General features: G+C 42.2%; 1 protein-coding gene across 4 annotated transcripts in view; it reads right to left on the bottom strand.

The window, feature by feature from the left end:
• The window catches only part of caska (calcium/calmodulin-dependent serine protein kinase a), a 309,385-nt gene extending 290,203 nt beyond the window's left edge, over positions 1–19,182 (bottom strand). For all 4 annotated transcript variants that reach the window (XM_069889306.1, XM_069889307.1, XM_069889308.1 and 1 more), the window contains exon 1: positions 18,529–19,182. In XM_069889306.1, coding sequence (XP_069745407.1) covers positions 18,529–18,587 — 59 coding nt within the window. In that variant the 5' untranslated portion in view covers positions 18,588–19,182. The remainder of the gene's footprint in view (positions 1–18,528) is intronic.
• Between the last annotated feature and the right edge of the window lie 1,456 nt (positions 19,183–20,638).

The raw sequence follows: 20,638 nt of genomic DNA, 5'->3' as shown, positions 1-20,638 counted from the left end.
ATGGGATTTGTTTATTTTATTGATTGATGTAACTTAATTATTAAGCTTGATACTTTGTTTTAAGATGTGTAAACCTGGGAGGTCTGGGAGCTTCTGCCTCTTTTTGTGGCAGACAGCTCACTCCGAACAATAGAGGGGGGGTGGTGCTATATATTAAATAGTGCCAGTAATTTTTAAAAATATTTTCCTTTTACTTATGTTTTGGATTTCAACAGAGGTTTGGAGAACTCAGAAGTAAGATTTGATTTATTGAAGGACAGTTTGGTTAGATATAAAGGAACAGTATATTGATATACATTAATAAATGGAAAAAGTAATTATGTTAACATTAATTATTCTATAAGGAATACAAGAAGATGAAGAGATTAATATGAGACTACTTTGTAAAAGGGATGCCTGTATTTATGAGTTAAATGTTAATTTAGACTTTTTATATATGATTTTACTTAAGAAATATGTGAATTCTGAAGAGCATTTCTGCAGAAATTTTTTTTTTTCCTTATACTTAATTTGGTTTGTCTATAAATTTTTTTGGGAGGTTTTTTTTAGAGGGGGAGGGGTGCAGGGTTTAGGTAAGTTTAAGGGATCAATATATGAGTACTTTATTGAAGAAAATTTTTCTCTTTTTTTCCCCATAGTTGCTATCTAATAGAGTATATTGAATCTTAATTCTTGGAGGATTTCTATTCAATTTAATTAATATTTGGAGATGAAAAGATTAACATGAAATTACATAAGATTAAAAGTTATATTTATAATTAAATTAGAGATTTTTTGAAGGTCGTTTATATATTTTTGATGAAAATGTTTTGTTTTGTTAGAGAAGTTGGGAATAATTTAAAAGTAATATTTTATTTATTAGAAGATATGAGAGAGTTTGAGTGCTTTTAGAGAAACATTTTTAGTTTTTTATATATTCATTGTGGTTTTTTGGTTCAATATTGGAGAGGAGGGAAGGGAGGATCAAAACAATGCAATGTATAAATGATTAATAACTGATGTATTTACTTTTTATGTTGGATATTCTTTCAGGGATATATCTATACATGACATTATGTTACAAAGAATATTTTTGTATGTCAGGAATAATTCAGAATTAACATATGAATTATTGAAGATATACATGTATGATGTGGAATTGCGAAAAGAGCTTTTGGAGAATTTAAAAATTATTTTATTTGGTTATTATTTGCTTTTGTGTATTGGGGTGGGGGAATTAAAATATAATGCAATGTATAAATGATTAATAATTGATGTAATTATTTCCATGTTACTTGCATTGTAGATGAAAACTAAAATAAAATAATTAAAAAAAGAGTTCTACCAGAGCAATTCTTTAGTCCCACCCCACTGGCAGTTTCTCGGAAGCCTTTCAATATTCTTCTTCATCAGGCATTTATCCAATTTGCCCTTCAAGACGAAATGGAACTGGTGTTCAGCACAGCAGCCAGCAGGGAAATCCAGATCCCCAACATGTTACAGAAAAAGCTTTCTTGGAATTCTTTATAATTACAGTAAAAATCCCTGCTATCCAGAATTCAAACAACTAGCAGACTCAAGAAGCCGGCAAAAAAAAAACCCATAAAAAAAAATAGGTTAAAAATATGAACATTTAAAAATCGGCAGCCCCTCGCAGTAAGATTGCCAATCTATGCAACACATTAAAACAACCAGAAAATTCACTCATCCGGCACCTACCAATCCCCATTGGTGTCAGATACCAGGAGTTTTTACTGTATATAGCTCAAGTCCTCAACCCATCCGAAGGTAACATCCTAATATCCATTCTATCCAGACCCCTTATTTCAATATGAGCTACTCAGCCTTCTAGAAAGAAATAGGCCAACTTATCCTTATAAATGGACCCCTCCTATACCTTCACATTCTTCCTTTGATGCGGCAAACAGAAATTAACAATACTACCCTTGAGGTAAGACCCATTTCAAAAAGGTTCAGTAAAACTTTGCTGCTTTTATGCCTCTATTGAAAAAGACCAGATATGTACATTCCTCATCAACTCCTCTCTCAACCTTCCCTGTCATTTCCAGATCTATGCACACATACCCCCTAGATCACTGCAGAGATCTCTGCAGATAGACCTCTTTTAAGAGTAGGCTGATATATTCCAACATCTGTCTGATATATTCCAACATCTGTCTGTTGGGTATCCAGTTTTATTCTCAATTGCCTTGACTCATTCTTCTCTTCAAAAACACATCACCTCCCATTTCTCTGCATTAAACTTCATATGACTGTGTGGCTCGGTACGACAATACCACCAATGTAAATTTTCTGATGATATCACAGTCGTGAGCTGTATAAAAAGGAGTCAGCATACAGAAGGGAGATTGCAAACTTGGCTGAATGACGTACTAACAATAACCTCTCACCAACACCAGGGAGCAGATTGTAGACTTTAGGAAAGGAAAACCAGAGATGTACAATCCAATTGGGGGATTATTGGTGGAGAGGGCGAGTGAATTTAAATTTCTGGGAGTCACCATCTCGGAGGACCTCTCCTGGAACCAACATACAAATTACTTTGTAAAGAAAGCACGTGAGCACCTCTACTTCCTTAGGAGTTTGCGGATGTTCGGTATGACATCAGAAATCTTGGCAAACTTCTACAGATGTGCTGTGGCAAGTGGGCTGAAAGGCTGCATCATGGTCTGGTATGGGGGTACCAATGCCCCAGAGCAAAAAGCCTTGCAAAAGATGGTGGATGCAGCCCAGTACATCACAGATAAAACTTTCCCCACCATCAAAGTCTACATTGAGTGCTGACGTCAGAGCACAGTTGCAATCATCAAGGATTCACACCACCCAGGACATGCTCTGTCCTCACTGCTGCCATTAAGAGGTATAGGTACCACAAGACTTGTAGAACAGTTGCTACCCCTTCACCATCAGCCTCCCAAACAACAGACTCCATTAAAGACTCTAATATTATTTATCACCATTTGTTTTTTTTTTAACTCTGTATTGCAGTTTGTTTATATTTCTCTTTTTTTCTTGAGTACAGTTTACAGTTATTGAATTTCTGCCTGGCCTGCAGGATAAAGAATTTCAGGGTTGTTTATGATGCCATGCATCTACCCCAACAATAAATTTGAACTTTGCCCATTCTTCCAACCAATTTATTCTGCAGTATTCTGCAGTTCAGAATACTGGCAAATTTTGTATCAACAACATAGTAATGCAGCTACAGACAGGCAGGAATGATGACGTGGTCATCAGAGTTGTGGCTAAAGGATGGATGTCGTTGGGAGTTCAATGTCCAAGGATATCATTAGAAAGTGAGGACATAGATCAGAAGATATAGAATCACTGTGGGTTGAGTTAAGAAATAGCAAGGGCAAAAGACACCATTGCCAGTTATATAGGATGTGGACAATAAACTATAACTGCAAATAAAAAAGATGTGTCAGAAGGGCAATGTTATGTTATTGTCATGGGGGATTTTAATATGCAAATAGATTGGAAAACCAGCTTGGGACTGGATCTCAAGAGGAATTTGCAGAATGCCTACGAGATGGCTTTTTAGAGTAACTTGTTGATGAGCCCACTAGGGATTGGTGTTTTGTAATCCACCAGAGCTGATTAGAGATCTTAGGAAAAGGAACCATTGGGGGCAATAATCACAATATGATTGAGTTCAATTTGAGACTTACCAAGGAAAAACTGAAGTCAGATGCATCAGTATTTGAGTGGCAGAGAGTGACATAACTTGAATGGCATCTGAGCTGCAGGTATTAACTTTTATTTCTCTTATGGCTCGGCAGGCAGTGTTGTTCAGATCGAGGGACTTTATACCGCCTCATCATGCTCAATAGCTACGTGACGACATGTCATGTTTAAATTTAGAGAAGATTAGATGCTCAATTTCCAATTTGAATTCAAATTTTCAAACACTGTGGGGACCCTTTTTAAATTACTTTTATAATCTTTGATTTGTTATGAAGGTAGAAGTGTTGACTATTGAGGTAATTTATCTCTCTGATAAGAATTCTTTTTTTGGCCAAACAGCTTCTATCTTGGTCATGGGTTTAGATATTCATTTTTTTTTAATTAAAAAAAAATGTGGGATACCTTGGATGAAATGATGTGAGTGTAATGTATCTTTTTGACTTTTAACATATCCATATATACTCTGAAATTTAAATCCAAAACTACAATGTTAAAAATATTGAAAAAGTATTTCAGTGGAATAAAGGGAATTACAGTGGGATGAGAGAGGAACCAGTCAAAGTAGATTGCAAGGGGGCACTAGCAGGGAGGACAGCAGAGCAGCAATGAATGGAGTTTCTGCGAGAAATGAGGAAGGTGCAGGATACTGTAAATACATATTGAAAAAGAGGAAATATTCAAGTGAAAAATTGTCACATTGTGGCTGACGAAGGAAGTCAAAGCCAATGTGAAAGCAAAAGAGGGCACACAAAGAAGCAAAATTTAATGGGAAGATAGAGGATTGGGAAGTTTTAAAGAACTTCCAGAAGGCAACTAAAAAGCACGAGGGTGTGGCTAACTGTGCCACTCCATTATCGAACCTGTGTCTGTAGTTGCAGGCCCCTGCAGGATCGGAAGTTCTCGGAGGCCTTCTGGGGACTATCGTCGCCTTAACGAGATTACAAAGGCAGATCAATACCCAGTTCCCCATATACAGGATACAGTTAATCTACATGGCACTAAGACCTTTTCCAAGATCGACCTGGTACGCAGTTACCATCAAATCCCAGTTCATCTGGATGACATTGCAAAAATAGCCCTCATTATCCCATTTGGGGTTTGAGTTCCTCTGTTTGCCATTCGGTTTGAAGAACACAGCTCAGACCTTTCAATGACTCAGACATGATAGGCAGGGACATTGTGTTTATATATTTGGGCGACATCCTCGTCGCCACTGTTCCCATCAGGAACACTGGGCACATCATCAGCTCTGTCAGCAGCTCGACGAACATGGCTCAGCAATTGATCTTGCCAAATGCCAGTTTGGCCTAATGTCCATTGATTTCCTCAATCATCACATTGATCAACATGGGGCAGTCCCACTACCGTATAAGGTCGAGGCTATCTGCAGTTCCCCAAACCATCTACCATTAAGGAGCTAAAGGAGTTTGTTGGCATGATAAATTTCTATCACCATTTCATGCTGGCAGCTGCCAGAATAAAGCAACCGCTTTTCAAGCTCTTGTCTGGACAACCTGAAGAGCTGAAATGGGATGAAAAGGTCATGGCTGCATTTGGAAAAAGCCAAAATAGCACTGGCAAAAACAACTATGCGAGTGTACCCACAGATCAATGTGCTGACGGCTCTCACAGTTGATGCATCTGAGGAATCTGATAGGTGGAGTACAAGAACAGTTGGTCAATGGCACTTGGAAACCCCTGGCCTTTTTCAGTCACCACTTGAGGCAAACTGAACAAACATACAATGCTTTGGTCAGAGAACTCCTTGCAATATGACATTTTTGTTACTTTCTGGAGGGCAGAGAGTTCACAGTTTTTACAGATGTCTGGTTTCACCAAGGTGTCAGATCCATGGTCAGCCCGACAGCAACAACATCTCTCATACATCTCAGAGTTCACAACTTATATACGACACATTGCGGGGAGAGACAATCTTGTCGCTGATATGCTATCTTGCACAACCATCACGTTAGTCCATTCTCCGGATCCTGGAATAGACTATATGGGTTTGGCAGCGGCTCAGCAAAAAGATGGTGAGATAGATGCATATCACACTGCCATCTTGGACCTGAAATTGGAGGACGCTAAGTTTGGACCAGTAAATTCCACACTGCTTTGTGATGTGCCCAGCGGACAACCGAGGCTAATCAACCCTACTACCTGGCAATGTCGGGTATTCGACGCCATACATGGTTTGGCTCACCCTTCTATTCAGGCATCAACAAGGGTTGTAGCAGACAAATTCGTGTGGCAAGGATTGCACAAGCAAGTTGGTGTTTGGGCAAGGACATGTATCCCATGCCAAACCTCCAAAGTTCACCGCCACATCAAGGCTCCACTGCAGATTTTTGTCCCGACGCAGAGGTAGTTTGAACATATCCACATCAAAATATTCTGATCAAAATACCCCCATCCAGAGGCTCTACTCATCTTTTTACCATGATGGACAAATTTACAAGATGGCCATAGGTTGTTCCGCTCTCGGACACTTCCACTTCAGCTTATGCAAGAGTCCTCATTGCTCATTTTAGATAGCCCATTTTGGTTTGCTATGGACATCTCCTCTGACAGAGGGGCATAGTTCACATCCGGGCTAAGAACTGCAATCACAGAATTACTGGGAATGCAGCTGCACCGTACTATGGCCTATCATCGCCTGTCTAACGGTATAGTGGAGTGTTTTCAACAACAGATGAAGACGCCCCTCATGGCACGCCTCAAAGGTCCAGATTGGATGGACAAATTACCCTGGGTACTGTTAGGCATATGTACCGTGCAAAAACAAAATCTACTTCCTCAGCTGAATTGGTGTAGAAACATAGAAAAATAGGTTCAGGAGTAGGCTATTTGGCCCTTCAAGTCTACACCACCATTCAATATGATCATGGCTGATCAGTACCCAGTTCCTGCCTTCTCTCCATACTCCTTGATCCCCTTAGCCACAAGGGCCAAATCTAACCTACTCTTAAATATTGACAAGGAACTGGCCTCAACTATTTCCTGTGGCAAAGAATTCCACAGATCCACCACCCTCTGAAAGAATAAATTTTTTCCTCATCTCAGTCCTAAAAAACTTCCCCCTTATCCTTAAACTGTGACCCCTGGTTTTGTTTTTCCCCCAGCATTGGAAACAACTTATCTGCGTCTAGTCTGTCTAAACCCTTAAGAATTTTATGTTTCTATAAATATATCCCCTCAATCTTCTAAATTTCAGAGAATACAAGCCTAGTCTATCCAACCTTTCTTTATATGCAAGTCCTTCCATCCCTGGTATCAGTCTAGTGAATCTTCTTTGCACCCCCTCAATGGCGAGGATGACCTTCCTCAGATAAGGAGGGCAAAACTGCATGCAGTACTCCAGGTGTGGTCTCACCAAGGCCCTGTACAGCTGCAGCAGGATCTCCCTACTCTTGGACTCAAATCCTCTTGCTATGCCAACATAGCATTCGCCTTCCTCCCAACCCCCCCCCCCGGCTGCACCCAAGTAGTCCTCTTTTCTGTTCTTACCTCCAAAGTGGATAACCTCGCATTTATTCACATTATATTGCATCTGCCACATCTTGGCCCACTTGTCTAACTTGTCCAAATCACTCTTCACCCTCCTAGTGTCCTCAACCCAGCCAACCCCACTACCCAACTTCATGTTGTCTGCAAATTGAGATATTGCTATCTATTCCCACATCCAAGTTGATGATATATATTGTAAACAACTGTGGCCTCAGCACGGAGCCCTGCGGTACCCCATTAGTCTAGCTGCCATTCTGATAAGAACCCATTTATACTTACTCTTTGCTTCCTGTCCATCAACCAATTCTCTATCCACCTTAATACCATACCTCCTATACTATGCTTTTTAAGTTTGTACGCTAGTCTTCTTGAACCTTATGAAATGCCTTACTAAAGTCCAGATATACCAAATTCACTGATTCTCCTCTATCCACTCTACTGGTTACATCCTCAAAAAACTATTAGATTCATCAGACATGATTTTCCCTTCATATAACCATACTGACTCCATCCAATGATACCACTGTTCTCCAAATGTACTGCGATTGCATCTTTAACTGATTCTAGCACCTTCTCTACAACCGATATCAGGCTAACAATTGGGTGCTAGCCCTCTGCAGGTGATTTGAGCCCGTTCTAGCCATATTAGCAAGACTGCGGAGTCACCTCCGAACTCTGATTTGGGGGGTCATATGGCAAATTGTGCCACCTTATTATCGAGCCAGCGGCCAGACCCCCGCAGGATCGGGAGTTTCCTGTGGCCGAGGGGTGGGGTACACGACTTCCGGGGTCAGGTGATGATGACAGCACGCCAACTGTTTTTATTTAAAGTCCTGTGAAGGTTCCACTAAACAATTCAGTTGGTTCAGCTCACGGACGACTTCTGTTGCAATTTGTTCACTGCATCACTTGCTTCAAGGGAAAAGATGAAGTATAAAAGTAGGCTAGCAAATAATATAAAAAATTTAAAAAGCTTCATGAATGTAAAGAGTAAGAGAGGTGAGAGTAGATAATAGCACCTCTAGAAAATGAGGTTGGAGAAATAATGAGACAAGAAGATAGCAGAGGAGTTAAATGAGTATTTCACTATGGAAGACATTAGCAGTGAGCCAGATCTCTGAGGGTATCAGGGAAGGGAAGCGAGTGCAGTTACTATTTCAAAGGAGAAGCAGCTCAGAAAGCTGAATGGTCTAAGGGTGGAAAAGTCTCTGGAACTCAATGGACTGCACACTCGGGTTCTGAAAAAGTAGCTGTACAGATTGTGGAGGGAGGCATTGGTAATGATCTTTCAGGAATCAGAATCTATTGTCATGAACAAGTCATGAAATTTGTTTTTTTTTGGTGCAGAATCATAGTGCAAACATTCTATAATAAACCATCTTACCACAATAAATATAAAAAAATAAAATAGTGCACGAAAGGTAAGGCAGTGTCTTTGGTTCATTGATTATTCAGGAATCTGATGGCAGCAGGGAAGAAGCTGTCCTTGTGCTCGTCTTTGGGCTCCTGTACCTTTTTCCTGATGGTAGCAGAGTGAAGATGGCATGGTGGTGGGGCCTTTGAGGATAGAGGCTGCTTATTTTAAGACACCACCTCAAGTAGAGTTCATCAATGGAATTAAGTCTGGTGCCTGTGATATCACAGGCTGAGTTAACAATCCTCGAGATTTTTCTTGTCCTGGGTTTTGGCACCTCCATACCAGACAGTGATGCAACCAGCCAGAATGCTCTCCACGGTACACCTGTAGAAGGTTGAGTGTCTTTGGTGATATACTGAATCTCCTCAAACACCTCATGAAGTGAAGCCGTTGGTAAGCCTTCTTTGTGATTGCATCAACATGGAGGATCCAGGACAGATCTCTGGAGATGTTGACATCCAGGAATTTGATGTTCTTGACCCTATCCACTACTGAGCCCTTGATGAGAACTGGGTTGTGTTTCCCGACTTCCTTCTGAAGTCCACAACCATCTCCTTAGTTTCGTTAACGTTGAGCACAAGGTTGTTGGTGCGACATCACTGAAAGAGCCATTTCCCTTCTGTATGGTTTCTCGTTGCCATTGGTGATTCTACTGACAATTGAGGTATCATCAGAAAATTTGTAGGTAACATTGGAATTGTGCCTGGGCACATGGTCATGGATGTAAAAAGAGTAGAGCAATGGGCTAAGCATGTATCCTTGAGGTCCGCCTGTGTTGATAATGAGTAAGGAGGAGACGCTGTTTCCAATTTGCACTGACTGTGTTCTTTCGAAGGATCCAGTTACGGAAGGGAGGTACAGAGGCCATGAATCAATAGATCATCAATAGATTCTGGCATGGTCCCAGAGAACAAGGGGAAAAAAAAAAATCACAAATGGAAATATGCTAGGCTGCTGTTCATCAACTTCAGCTTGGCGTTTAATATGATCATTCCCCAGAGGCTGGTGGAGAAGCTGTAACTGGATTCTGGACTTCCTAACAGAAAGAAGACAGTCTGTCCAAGTCAGTAGCAGAACATCGAGCACTGTCATTTTGAGCACTGGTGCCCTCCAGGGCTGAGTACTCAGCACACTCCTGTTCATACTACTGACCCATGACGGCATCTACAGATCCATTTCCAACAGTCATCAGTTTTGCAGTGGACTCAACAGCACTTGGCCTCATCACCAAGAACAAAGAGTTGCCCTACAGAGAAGGGGTGGAAAATCTCATGATGTGGTGCGAGAGAAACAACCAGAGTCTCAATGTGTATAAGACAAAAGAGATGACAGTGTATTTTAGGAGGATCAGGAACGACCATCCACCACTACACATAGTGGAGAGAGTAGAGAACAGCAAGTTTTGTGGAGTCCACTAAACTCATGACCTATCTCAAACACAACTGTGTCAGAAAGACAACAGTGACTGCACTTCCTAAGAACACAGAATCAGGCAAGACAACCAGCCACCATCATATCAACCCACGGGCAGTTAGACTGCTGAACAACTAAATGAACTGCTCACACTACCCCTCCGAGACTCTACTATTGATTAAACAATATTTATTTTATTACTGTATGTATCGAATATGTATCATTTGTCTCTATTTGTGTTACATCTGGTTGTGTGTCTGCATGTTTTGCACCAAGGTCCAGAGAACGCAGTTTTGTTGATCAGATGATAGTTAACTTGACATGAAATGTATGCCCACTATTCAACAGGGGCAGCAGAAATAAAATTATATACTACTTAGCTGGACATCAGTGGTTGAGAAGATGCTGGAATCAATCATCAAGGATGAGGTTACAGAGTACTTGGAGGCAGATGTTTCGTTCATGGAAATTTTTACTTGACAAATCTATTAGAATTATTTGAAGAAATGATAAGCTGGCTAGATAAAGGAGATGCAATGGAAATGTATTTGGATTTTCAGAAGGTCTTTGACAAGATGCTGCACATGAGGCAAGAGCCCATGCTATAACAGGAAACATAGTAGAGGGGATGGAGCATTGGCTGATAGGCAGGAAACAGAGTCAGAATACAGGGATCATTTTCTAGTTGGTTGTCAATTGTTTGTGGGGTTCTACAGGAGTTGGTATTGGTGCAGCTTCTTTTTATGTTGAATATAAACAATTTAGATTATGGAATGAATGGCTTTGTGGCCAAGTTTGATACAAAGGTAAGTGGAGGAACAGGTTGTGTTAAGGGAATAAGGAGGTTGCAGAAGGACTTAAACAGATTAGGGGAATGGGCCGAAGGCCGAGAACTTGCGAATGAAATACAATGTCAGAAAGTGCATAGTGGTGGAAGAAATAAAATTGAAAATTCCAAGATCCAAAAGGTACTCATTTGGATCACGCAGGATATCCTGAACATTCAATTTATTGTCATGAAATAAAGACAGTGCAATATTACACAAAATGTGTTCGTCTGCCACTTTCACCATCATCAGAAATTGCCTGAAGAGCCTCTCGCAAAGAAAGAGAAGCAAAAAGAGTCCTCTCAGAGTCACTGTGGGTCCATGGATTTGCCTGCAGCACTTCCACAGCCACAGAGTCCAGTCCAAACCATCAGCAGCCCGAGCTCCAGATTTGATATCTGGTACCTCTTCAGCCAGTCGTGAACCAGTTGTGCCACCTGGGGTGAATCCCTTGATTGCTTTTGCTAGCAGCCCACAGCATGTATGGGTTCTTTGGCTCAAGTTGCCATTAGCCCACCCCATGTGTTCCTCAGTCTCAGAGCCCCTCACTGGTCTGTTGCCATGGTCATCGTCCCATGGGTTGTCACCTCTGCTTCTCCTCAAATAGGGGGTGGTCTCCTGTTCTCTGGTGCCCAGCGACAATCTTCCGGTTCCCTGAAGTCTGCAACCTCTCATGGCTTCTGCAGATTATAGGTGCTATCATCATGGACTCAGATCCTGCGGTCACAGAATTTTCAAATAAAACCACTGTTGGCTCTATTTACAGGCAGCTTAAAGCTTGTACTGAGCTGACAGCAGTCAAAATGGGTGGTTGGGCTCCATGGGAGTGTTGCGACTCCATGGAGACTCAACAGTGGAAAGGAGAGAGAAGGCAGACATTCATTTTGTGCCAGAGACATTTATGATTAATGTACTAAAAGGAGGCTCAAGAGTCTGATAGCTGTTGGAAAGAAACTGTTCTTGAACCGGAGGTACTGGTTTTCAATGTTCTGTCCCTTCTGTCCATATGCAGCAGGATAACAAGTTGTGACGAGGGTGGTGGGATCCTTTGTGATGTTGGCTGCCTTCTTAAAGCAGCGCATCACACAGATGTCTGCATGGATGGGAGGTCAGAGCCTGTGATTAAGGAAAACCCAAATGACTGCATGTGGTAGGCCATGCCTCAGCAATCGTAGAGATTTTCAAAGACGTTACCAGGAAAGTGGATGACAGGCAGTGTTTACAAGGATTTTAGAAATGTCTTTGACAAGGCTTCACATGGGAGGTTGGTCAAAAAGGTTCAGTTGCTCGGCATTCAGGATGGGGTAGCAAATTGGATTAGACATTAGCTTTGCCAGTGAAGCCAAAGAGTGGTAGTAGGTGATCATCTACCTAGACGCCAGAGACTAGCAGTGTGCATCAGAGATCAGCGCTGGGTTGAGTGTAGTTTGTAATCTATATCAATGGTCTGATAATGTGGTAAATTGGATCAGCAAATTTGTAAATGACACTAAGATGGGTTGTGCAGTGGACAACGAGAAGGGCTTTCAAAACTTTCAGCAGGATCTGGACCAACTGGAAAAATGGCAAATGGAATTTAATGTGGACAAGTGTGAGAGAATGTACTCGGGTAGGTAATAGAAGGATCTGGGAATACTGATACACAATTCCTTGAAAGTTGTGTCTCAGGTAGATAGGGCTGTAGAGTTTTTGGCACATTGGCCTTTATAAATAAAAGGATTGTGTACAGGAGTTGGAATGCAATGTTGAACATGTACACAACTCTGATGAGGTAAAACTTGGACTACTCTGTGCAATTACAAGACCTGAAAATGGCGGAGCTGCCGCGGAGCCACTGTAAGGGCGGAGCTGCCACGGAGCCACTGTAAGGGCGGAGCTGCCACGGAGCCACTGTAAGGGCGGAGCTGCCACGGAGCCACTGTAAGGGCGGAGCTGCCACGGAGCCACTGTAAGGGCGGAGCTGCCACGGAGCCACTGTAAGGGCGGAGCTGCCACGGAGCCACTGTAAGGGCGGAGCTGCCACGGAGCCACTGTAAGGGCGGAGCTGCCACGGAGCCACTGTAAGGGCGGAGCTGCCACGGAGCCACTGTAAGGGCGGAGCTGCCACGGAGCCACTGTAAGGGCGGAGCTGCCACGGAGCCACTGTAAGGGCGGAGCTGCCACGGAGCCACTGTAAGGGCGGAGCTGCCACGGAGCCACTGTAAGGGCGGAGCTGCCACGGAGCCACTGTAAGGGCGGAGCTGCCACGGAGCCACTGTAAGGGCGGAGCTGCCACAGGCTCACAGAGCGAGAGAGGAATACAGCGCTCTTGCGTGAATCAATTGCCCAGTCAATTGCTGTCAGCTCTGCACAAACTTTGAACGGCCTGTTAAAGGAACAGACAAAAGTTTTATTTAAAATCCCACGACCACTGAGTCTGCACCCAAGATGGCAGCACCTCTGATCAGCAGCAGCCACGAGGGGTTGTAGGATCCAGGGGAGCAGAGGACTGGTGCAGGGCACCAGAAAACAGGGAGACCATCCTCTGAGAAGGAGAAGCAGAGAGACGACCCATGGGGACAGTGACGGACCAGTGTGGGGGTTCTGCAGCTGAAAAACCAATGCATTCGGCAGACTGCTGGCGACTCAAGGCGAGGAAACCACAGAGGTTATGGGCTGCTAGAGACTCCTGTCAGGGGAAATGCCAGGCTGCAGACTGCTGGAGACTGGCCGAAGGGGTACCAGGTATTGGTACTGGGATGCAAAGAGGTGCCAAATGGTTCCTATGTTGGAGGTTCGGATCTGGAGCTTAGGTTGCCAATGGTTTGGACTAGACTGTGTGGCTGCGGAAGTGCTGGAGGTGACTCTACAGACACTCGGTGATTCTGGGTGGGGGTGGGAACCATCTTTTGCTTCTCTTTCTCTGACAGTAAGAGGCACTTCAGGCAATTCCTGCTGATGGCGAATCTGTCTGTCTTATAGCAGGCAAAAGCAATTTCATGTAATAGGACACTGTTTTATTACAATGACAGTAAATTGAATCTTGAAATAGATCAATAAGATTGAAAGGGTGAAGAGAAAACTTACAAGGATGCTGTCAGAACCTGAGGCACTGAGTTGTAGGGAAAGGTTGAAAAAGTTAGGAGTTTATTCCCTGAAGCATCAGAAAATGAGGGGAGAATTAAACTTTAAATTTAGAAATTCAGCACGGTAACAGGTCCTTTGGTCCTTGAGTATGTGCCTAATTGATGTACAACCTGGTTGATTTTTGAGGGGTGGGAGGAAACCGGAGTACCTGGAGAAAACCCACAGTCTCAGGGAGAACATATAAACTCCTTACAGACAGCATCAGATTCAAATCCCAGTCACTAGTGCTGTAACAGTGTTGTATTAACCATAAAGCTAACTGTGTCACCCTCGAGGTATACAAAATTATGAGAGGAATATAGATAGGGCAAATGCAAGCAGGCTTTTTCTATAGAGATTAGTGAGACATGGGTTCAGGGTGAAAGGTGACATGTTTAAGGGGAAACGTCCTCACTCAAAGAGCAGTGAGAAAAAACAAGCCGGGAGCAGAAATGGTGGATGTGGATTCAAATTCAACATTTAAAGACATTTGGATTGATACAAAGACAGAAGGTGTAGGGAGGGCTATGGTCCAGATGCAAGTTGATGGAACCAAACGCAAAAATGATTTGGCATGGCTTAGATGGACCAAAGGGCTGGTTCTATGGATTTAAAAAAAAAATCAAGAAGCAAGATGTTAGGGGTGGCATGGATGGCCTAGTGGTTAGCACAATGCCTTTACAGGATCAGCGATTGGGACTGAAGTGCAACTCCCGCTCTGTCCATAAGGAGATTGTACGCTCTCCCCATGTCTGTGCAAATTTTCACCAGGGGCTCCAGTTTCCTCCTACCATTAAAAATGTACTCTGGTTGCAGTTTAATTGGGTGGCATAGACCCGTGGGCCGAAAGAGCCTGTTAACATGCTGCACGACTAAATTTAAATTAATTGTAGCATTGATTTGAATAGTTTGACCTGTTCTGTGCCAGGTTGAACTGCACTAAAATACAACTGAAGGTCAAGTAATGATGAGAATACTGGAAGAAAGATGGAGAATTGGTATGATGTTCCACTGGAAGCTCAGGGTTACACCAAGTGCCAGAACAGAGAAATTCAACGAAGTGGTCACCCGATCCCTATTTTATCTCACCAACAGATTATGATCAGTGAATATTGTCTACTAAATTGAAAATAGAACAAGTAACAAATCCAAGTAAAACTGAGTAATTCTAGAATGCTTTATTTTCATAATTTCTACTAGAGCCTGATAGAATGATCCAAATGTTGATACTTCCCTGCAGAATAGAAGTTATACGGTATTACTTTATATAAAAAAAATTGATGATGAAAAGTAACAAACAGAGAAAGAAAATCTTAGATTTCACTCAAAATGATTAAAGTGTAGACGAAAACTTTAAAATATATTGTATAAATATTGAACTACCACTCTTTAGATTAAAAAAAAATCAAAAATAGTCTGGTGCACAAGTTTAAAAGAGCAACATGAACTTTCAGCAATTTGATAGTTGATCATCCAACATGTGTAAAATACAACCAGGTCAGGAAACCATGTCATACTAAAGCCTTCAGTACACAAGCTTTACTGAATTCCAGAAATATAACGGGCAACTGATGTTTCATTAAGAACATAGAACAATACAACACAGTTAAGACCTTTGGGCCCATAATATTTTGATGACCTGTATTGATCATGGAGTAGGTTAATCTAAACCTTCCTCCATTCCCCTCCCCCCTCACAGTCCATTATCCCTCATTTTGTTTTATTAAAAAACCCTAACACTTTCCCCAGATATTCCTCCATTTATCTTAAATGGATGTCCTCTGCATTGGCCTTTGTTGCCCAGTGGGAAAGATGCTGGCTCTCCACTATGCCTTTCATATTCTTGCACACATCAACTAAGTCAGATTTATATACATGACATCACATACAACCCTGAGATTCCTTTTTCCTGCGGGCACGGCAGAGTTACCACTAATTGGTTGTGCAAAAAATAAGCTTCACAGTGCAAACACATCAACAAACTGGCTGTGCAATATAGAGAGAACAAAAATAAAAATCAATAAATTGCAAGAGTCCTTAAATGAGTCTCTGATGGAGTTTGTAATTGAGAAAGCTGATGTTGGAGGAGTAGCAGCTGTTCCTGAACCTGGTGGTGCGAGTCTTGCACCTAGACCTCTTTCCTGATGGCAGCAGCCAAAACAGAGTGTGTGCTGGATGGTGTCACTCCAAAGAGAAAAGCCCTTGCTCACTCAACCTTTCCTCATTAGAGATTCTCCGATCCAGGCAGTATCCTGATAAACCTCCTCTGCACCCTCTCTAAAACCTACACATTCTTCCTTTAATGAAGAACTAGAACTGACCATAATACTCCACATGGTCAAATCAGAGTTTAATAGACTTGCAACATTACCTTGCAACCCTTGAACTCAATCTCCTAACGACGGCCAGCACATCATGTGCCTTCTTAACCACCCAATCAACTTGCACAGCATCTTTGAGGGAATCTATGGACTTAGATCCCAAGATCCTTCTTCATTTGCCAAGAATCCTGCCATTAACTTTGTGCATAGACTTCAAGTTTGATCTTCCAAAGTGTATTATTTCAAATATTTCATAGTTTGAATTCTATCTGCTACTTTTCTGCCTAACTCTGCATCCTGTCTATATCCTTCTGTAACCTATCCACAACACCTCTCGCCTTCAAGATGAGCTTCATGAAATGCAAGTGACACTGAATTTGACTCATCAATGCTGGTTTCCTCCAGGTGTTCCAGTTTCCTCCCACATTCCAAAGTCGTGCAGGATTAATAGGTCACATGGGTGTTTAGGCATCATGGTCTCATAATCCATAAAGGCCTGTAACCATTCTATATCCCTAAATTAAATCAATCCAGCAACTCACTACTTGCTCAAGAGTCCAGTGTTAAGTATTTGTGTTTCTCTTCAGTGATTGGAGTTTTGCCTCTTGAAATTCTCTCTAAACTTGGAATAAGTGCTGAAGCTGACTATGCAATTCAGCATATTATACGTCAATAAAAATTTTCAGAACTTCATCAACATTACAACTAAGCCTTTTAAAGGGCTCTTCACTTTGTTAAAAAAAAGTCATAGAAAGATGCGATTGGCAACCATACATTTTAAAGTGTGATGGTGATGAGTGAAATATCATTTTACTTGTATACAGTTTAGAGTTACTGAAAGATTATCTAAAGTTTAGCATCAGTGCCAAGCATCAATCTGGTAGAAGGACAAAATACCAACATAATTGGAATATTTTATCTAAATATAATGAAAATAGAGATACAATAAACTTGAAGATGCAAGATTGTACATTTAATAAAAAATATTTTGTAATTATAGGCGACATAAGGGAACAAATTCTGATGAAGGCCATTCAAGCCACTCATGATGTTCAATCCAAGCTTGCACTTTTCCCATACAGCATTCAACTTTCCCTTGAATGGCTGTAGTTAGGGAACTACAAATACATTCAAGCTATTAAACAAATTGACCCAATTTGGTTTTGAATCAAAACCAATTGAAAATCCTTTAAAACTTATTTCAAAGACTTGAGACAGAACTTGAACCATTTTTCTTCAATAACTTGCGATGGAAATGTTATGAATTAATTATTTCAGTTCCAATAGAAATAATCAGAAGATACCCAACATATTTTTTAAACTTTCAAGGAGTATTTGGGTAATTGATCACCGGTTTGGGAGCTTTCAGTACTAATCGTTTAGACAAGGAAATTTTCATCTCATTTTGAGGAAAGAAAATCTCAGAACTAAACAAAATAATATAAAAAGACGTTTCAAGGATTTAAAAACAATAACAAACTTCAATTTCATCTACCTCAGAACACATCCTCCAACAATTATTCAAAGATGTCCATTAGAACCTAATAATAACAAGCCAATTCCAACATGCAGGGAATAACTAAATATAAATATTTCTAAATTAAAGATGAATGAGATCTAAACTGCGCATTTGTGAGAGTAAATACACAAACTCGATGATCAAGAATACAGTTTGACCCATCATGCCATCTTGAATAAACACTTCAAAATTAAAATTTGCCAATAGAGTAGAAATATCTAGTGATGAAGCAAAGGGGGGGGGATCTTAAATTTATTTTATGAATAGGGTCCATTGACACCATGAAAACGGACATTTTTTAAAAAATCATACAGAAGATGGCAGCGTAAATTTCCGAAAGGGAACCAAAGTTATTCTTATTGTGTGGGAAAATAAATTTGATGCACCACTCCTTGACAAGAAACGACAGTATCACTCAGACGCGAAAGACTCTATCGAATCATTGCAGGGTTTTACAACTCGATCTTAATCTCAGCTTTTGAAGTAGATACACACGTTCCCAGCGACAACTATTTTCTTTTCCTAGATGCCAGATTTATAAATTTTGTTCTAATTCCGTTCCGAATTATTTTCCTGTTAGTGTGTGTGTAAAAAAAAGGGACTAGGTTTCGCCCCGTCAACCTTTGGAAACAGACGGAAGGGCCTGTCCTCCACGAATGAAATCATTCCCTGAGACCTTCACATTCGAAGTGCAGTTTTATTTCTACGTTCGTGTATTTAAAAGACACTTACTTGCCGATCACTTCACACAGTTCATACACATCTTCAAACAGGACGTCGTCGTCGGCCATAATTACAAATCAGTAATGGGAGAATGAAAGTCCAAGTTAAAAACTCTCCAATCCGGGAAATTAATACAACTGCTCCCGTGGTAAATCGGTGCAAGGATTCAATCCATCAGAGACAATGAAATTTCGAAGCGGCCAGCCGAGTGAGGCAGGCTGATGGGCTCCGCTATCCTTCTCACGACCCCACCTCTTTCTCGCTCGTGTAAAACCCTGATAATCCACAGTCCGAGTCTCCTTGTCTCGGGGTGTTGCTGCTCCCGCGAAGCCCAGGCCGAGCCCCTGGAATGATTTGCATGGAGGCAGCAAGGGATTTTTTTTCTCTCTCAATACCGAGGGCTGTCTATTGCACACCCGCCGTTATTTCGACCCTTTGCTCCCGCCGTGCGCTGTGAGGTGGGCCCGCCCCCTTTCGGTAGGCCGTTCCCTTGAACTCCGCACTCAAGCAGCGGGGGCAGGAGCCAGCGTCGAAAGATCCATTCGGCGGCGGTACTTCGTCGAACCGGAACTCTCCAATCACCGCTCGTTCTTTCGCTGACCGCACTCTGGATGCGTCAGCTCGAAACAGGCAGAAAGAGACACCTTTGCGCAGGCGTTTGAGCGGAGACCTGCCCTTCGCGTGTCGTTAACTGCGCACGCGTCTCAGTGGCAGCTCCGCCCTTCGGGCACCAATAGCGCGCATGCGCTGACGACGATTTCGTCGACGGTACACCTGTGGTCGTGAGTCGGACGTGAAAGGCGACCACCTGATTTTGGTTTTAAATTAAAGTTTGTTGCGTTATATTGTGCAGCAGCGAGTAAACCAATGTTGATATGCAACCTCGTATGCCAAAATGTTTCTTGGCAAAATAAATTTGACATTAAATCACAGAAATATTATTGTCGAGTGAGAGCACAGAATGACCCTTCGGCCTATTGGAGACCAGGGTGGGCCTGTCGACTTCTATGCTGCGACGTTTAAAGTGCGCGTCTGAATTCTTTTTAAATGTCAATCTAGACCAGATTACGACCATTCACTCGGTTAAAAAAATTCTGCCTCAAACTCCATTTAAATCTCCAACTCCTTCAATCTATGCAATCTGCTGGTGCTGAAGGGAAAATCTGCACATTTTCTATTCTATCTGAGTCCCTCATAATCCCTCATGAGGTCGCCTCTCATCCTGCTCTGGTCCAAGAAAAACAAAGTGCAGGCGCTGTGATTGTAGTAATAGGCTGGAGGAACTCAGCAGGCCTCACAGGGTCCATAAGAGGTAAAGACATAGAATCAATGTTTCGGGCCTGAGCCCTTCTTCAAGATATGAGTAAAAAGCAGGCAGGTGCCTGAATTAAAAGGTTGGGGAGAAGGAAAGAAAGAGCAGGGGAGGAGAATAGATCAACAGACAAAAGGGGTGAATTGGGTGTGGATAGGAGACATAAGGATAGATTGGGGGTGGGGGGGGGGGCTAATGGAAACCAGAGGTTAATGTTAATGCCATCAAGTTGGAGGATGCCCACACAGAATATGAGGTGTTGTTCCTCCAGTTTGCGGGTGGTCTCAGTCTGGCAGTACTTGAGATCATGGACAGACATGTCAGCAAAGGAATGAGGTGGGGAATTTGAAATGGTTGGCCACTGGGAGATCCTCACTTTTGCAGCAAGCAGCCAGGGTGCTCAGCAAAGTGATCTCCCAGTCTCTCCGATGTACAGGAGACTACAACGGTAGCACCAGATGCATCATAAGTGCAGTATTGCTTCACTTGGAAGAACTGTTTGGGGCACTTCTTATGGTCACCGGGGTAGGTGCCATGGGGGCTGATTGGTGGGAAGGGAGGAGTGGATGAGGGAGTCACAGGGGAAATGGACCCTGTGGAAGGTGGAAGGGGAAGAGAAGGAAAGATGTGTCTGGTGGTGGGATCATGTAGTAAGTGGCATAAATTGTAGAGCATGATATGCTGGATGTAGAGGCTGGTGATGTGATAGTGAAGACAAGAGGAATCCTGCAGGGGTCCAGGGTGTATGTGCAGGTAATAGAGGATATGCAAGTGAGGGCTTTGATGGTGGTAGAAGGGAAGCCATGT

The sequence above is a fragment of the Narcine bancroftii genome, chromosome 7 (assembly GCF_036971445.1).
Source record: "Narcine bancroftii isolate sNarBan1 chromosome 7, sNarBan1.hap1, whole genome shotgun sequence".
Taxonomy (NCBI): Eukaryota; Metazoa; Chordata; class Chondrichthyes; order Torpediniformes; family Narcinidae; genus Narcine; species Narcine bancroftii.
Note: the sequence above shows the minus strand (reverse complement) of the source record. Positions and strands in the feature narration are given on the sequence as shown.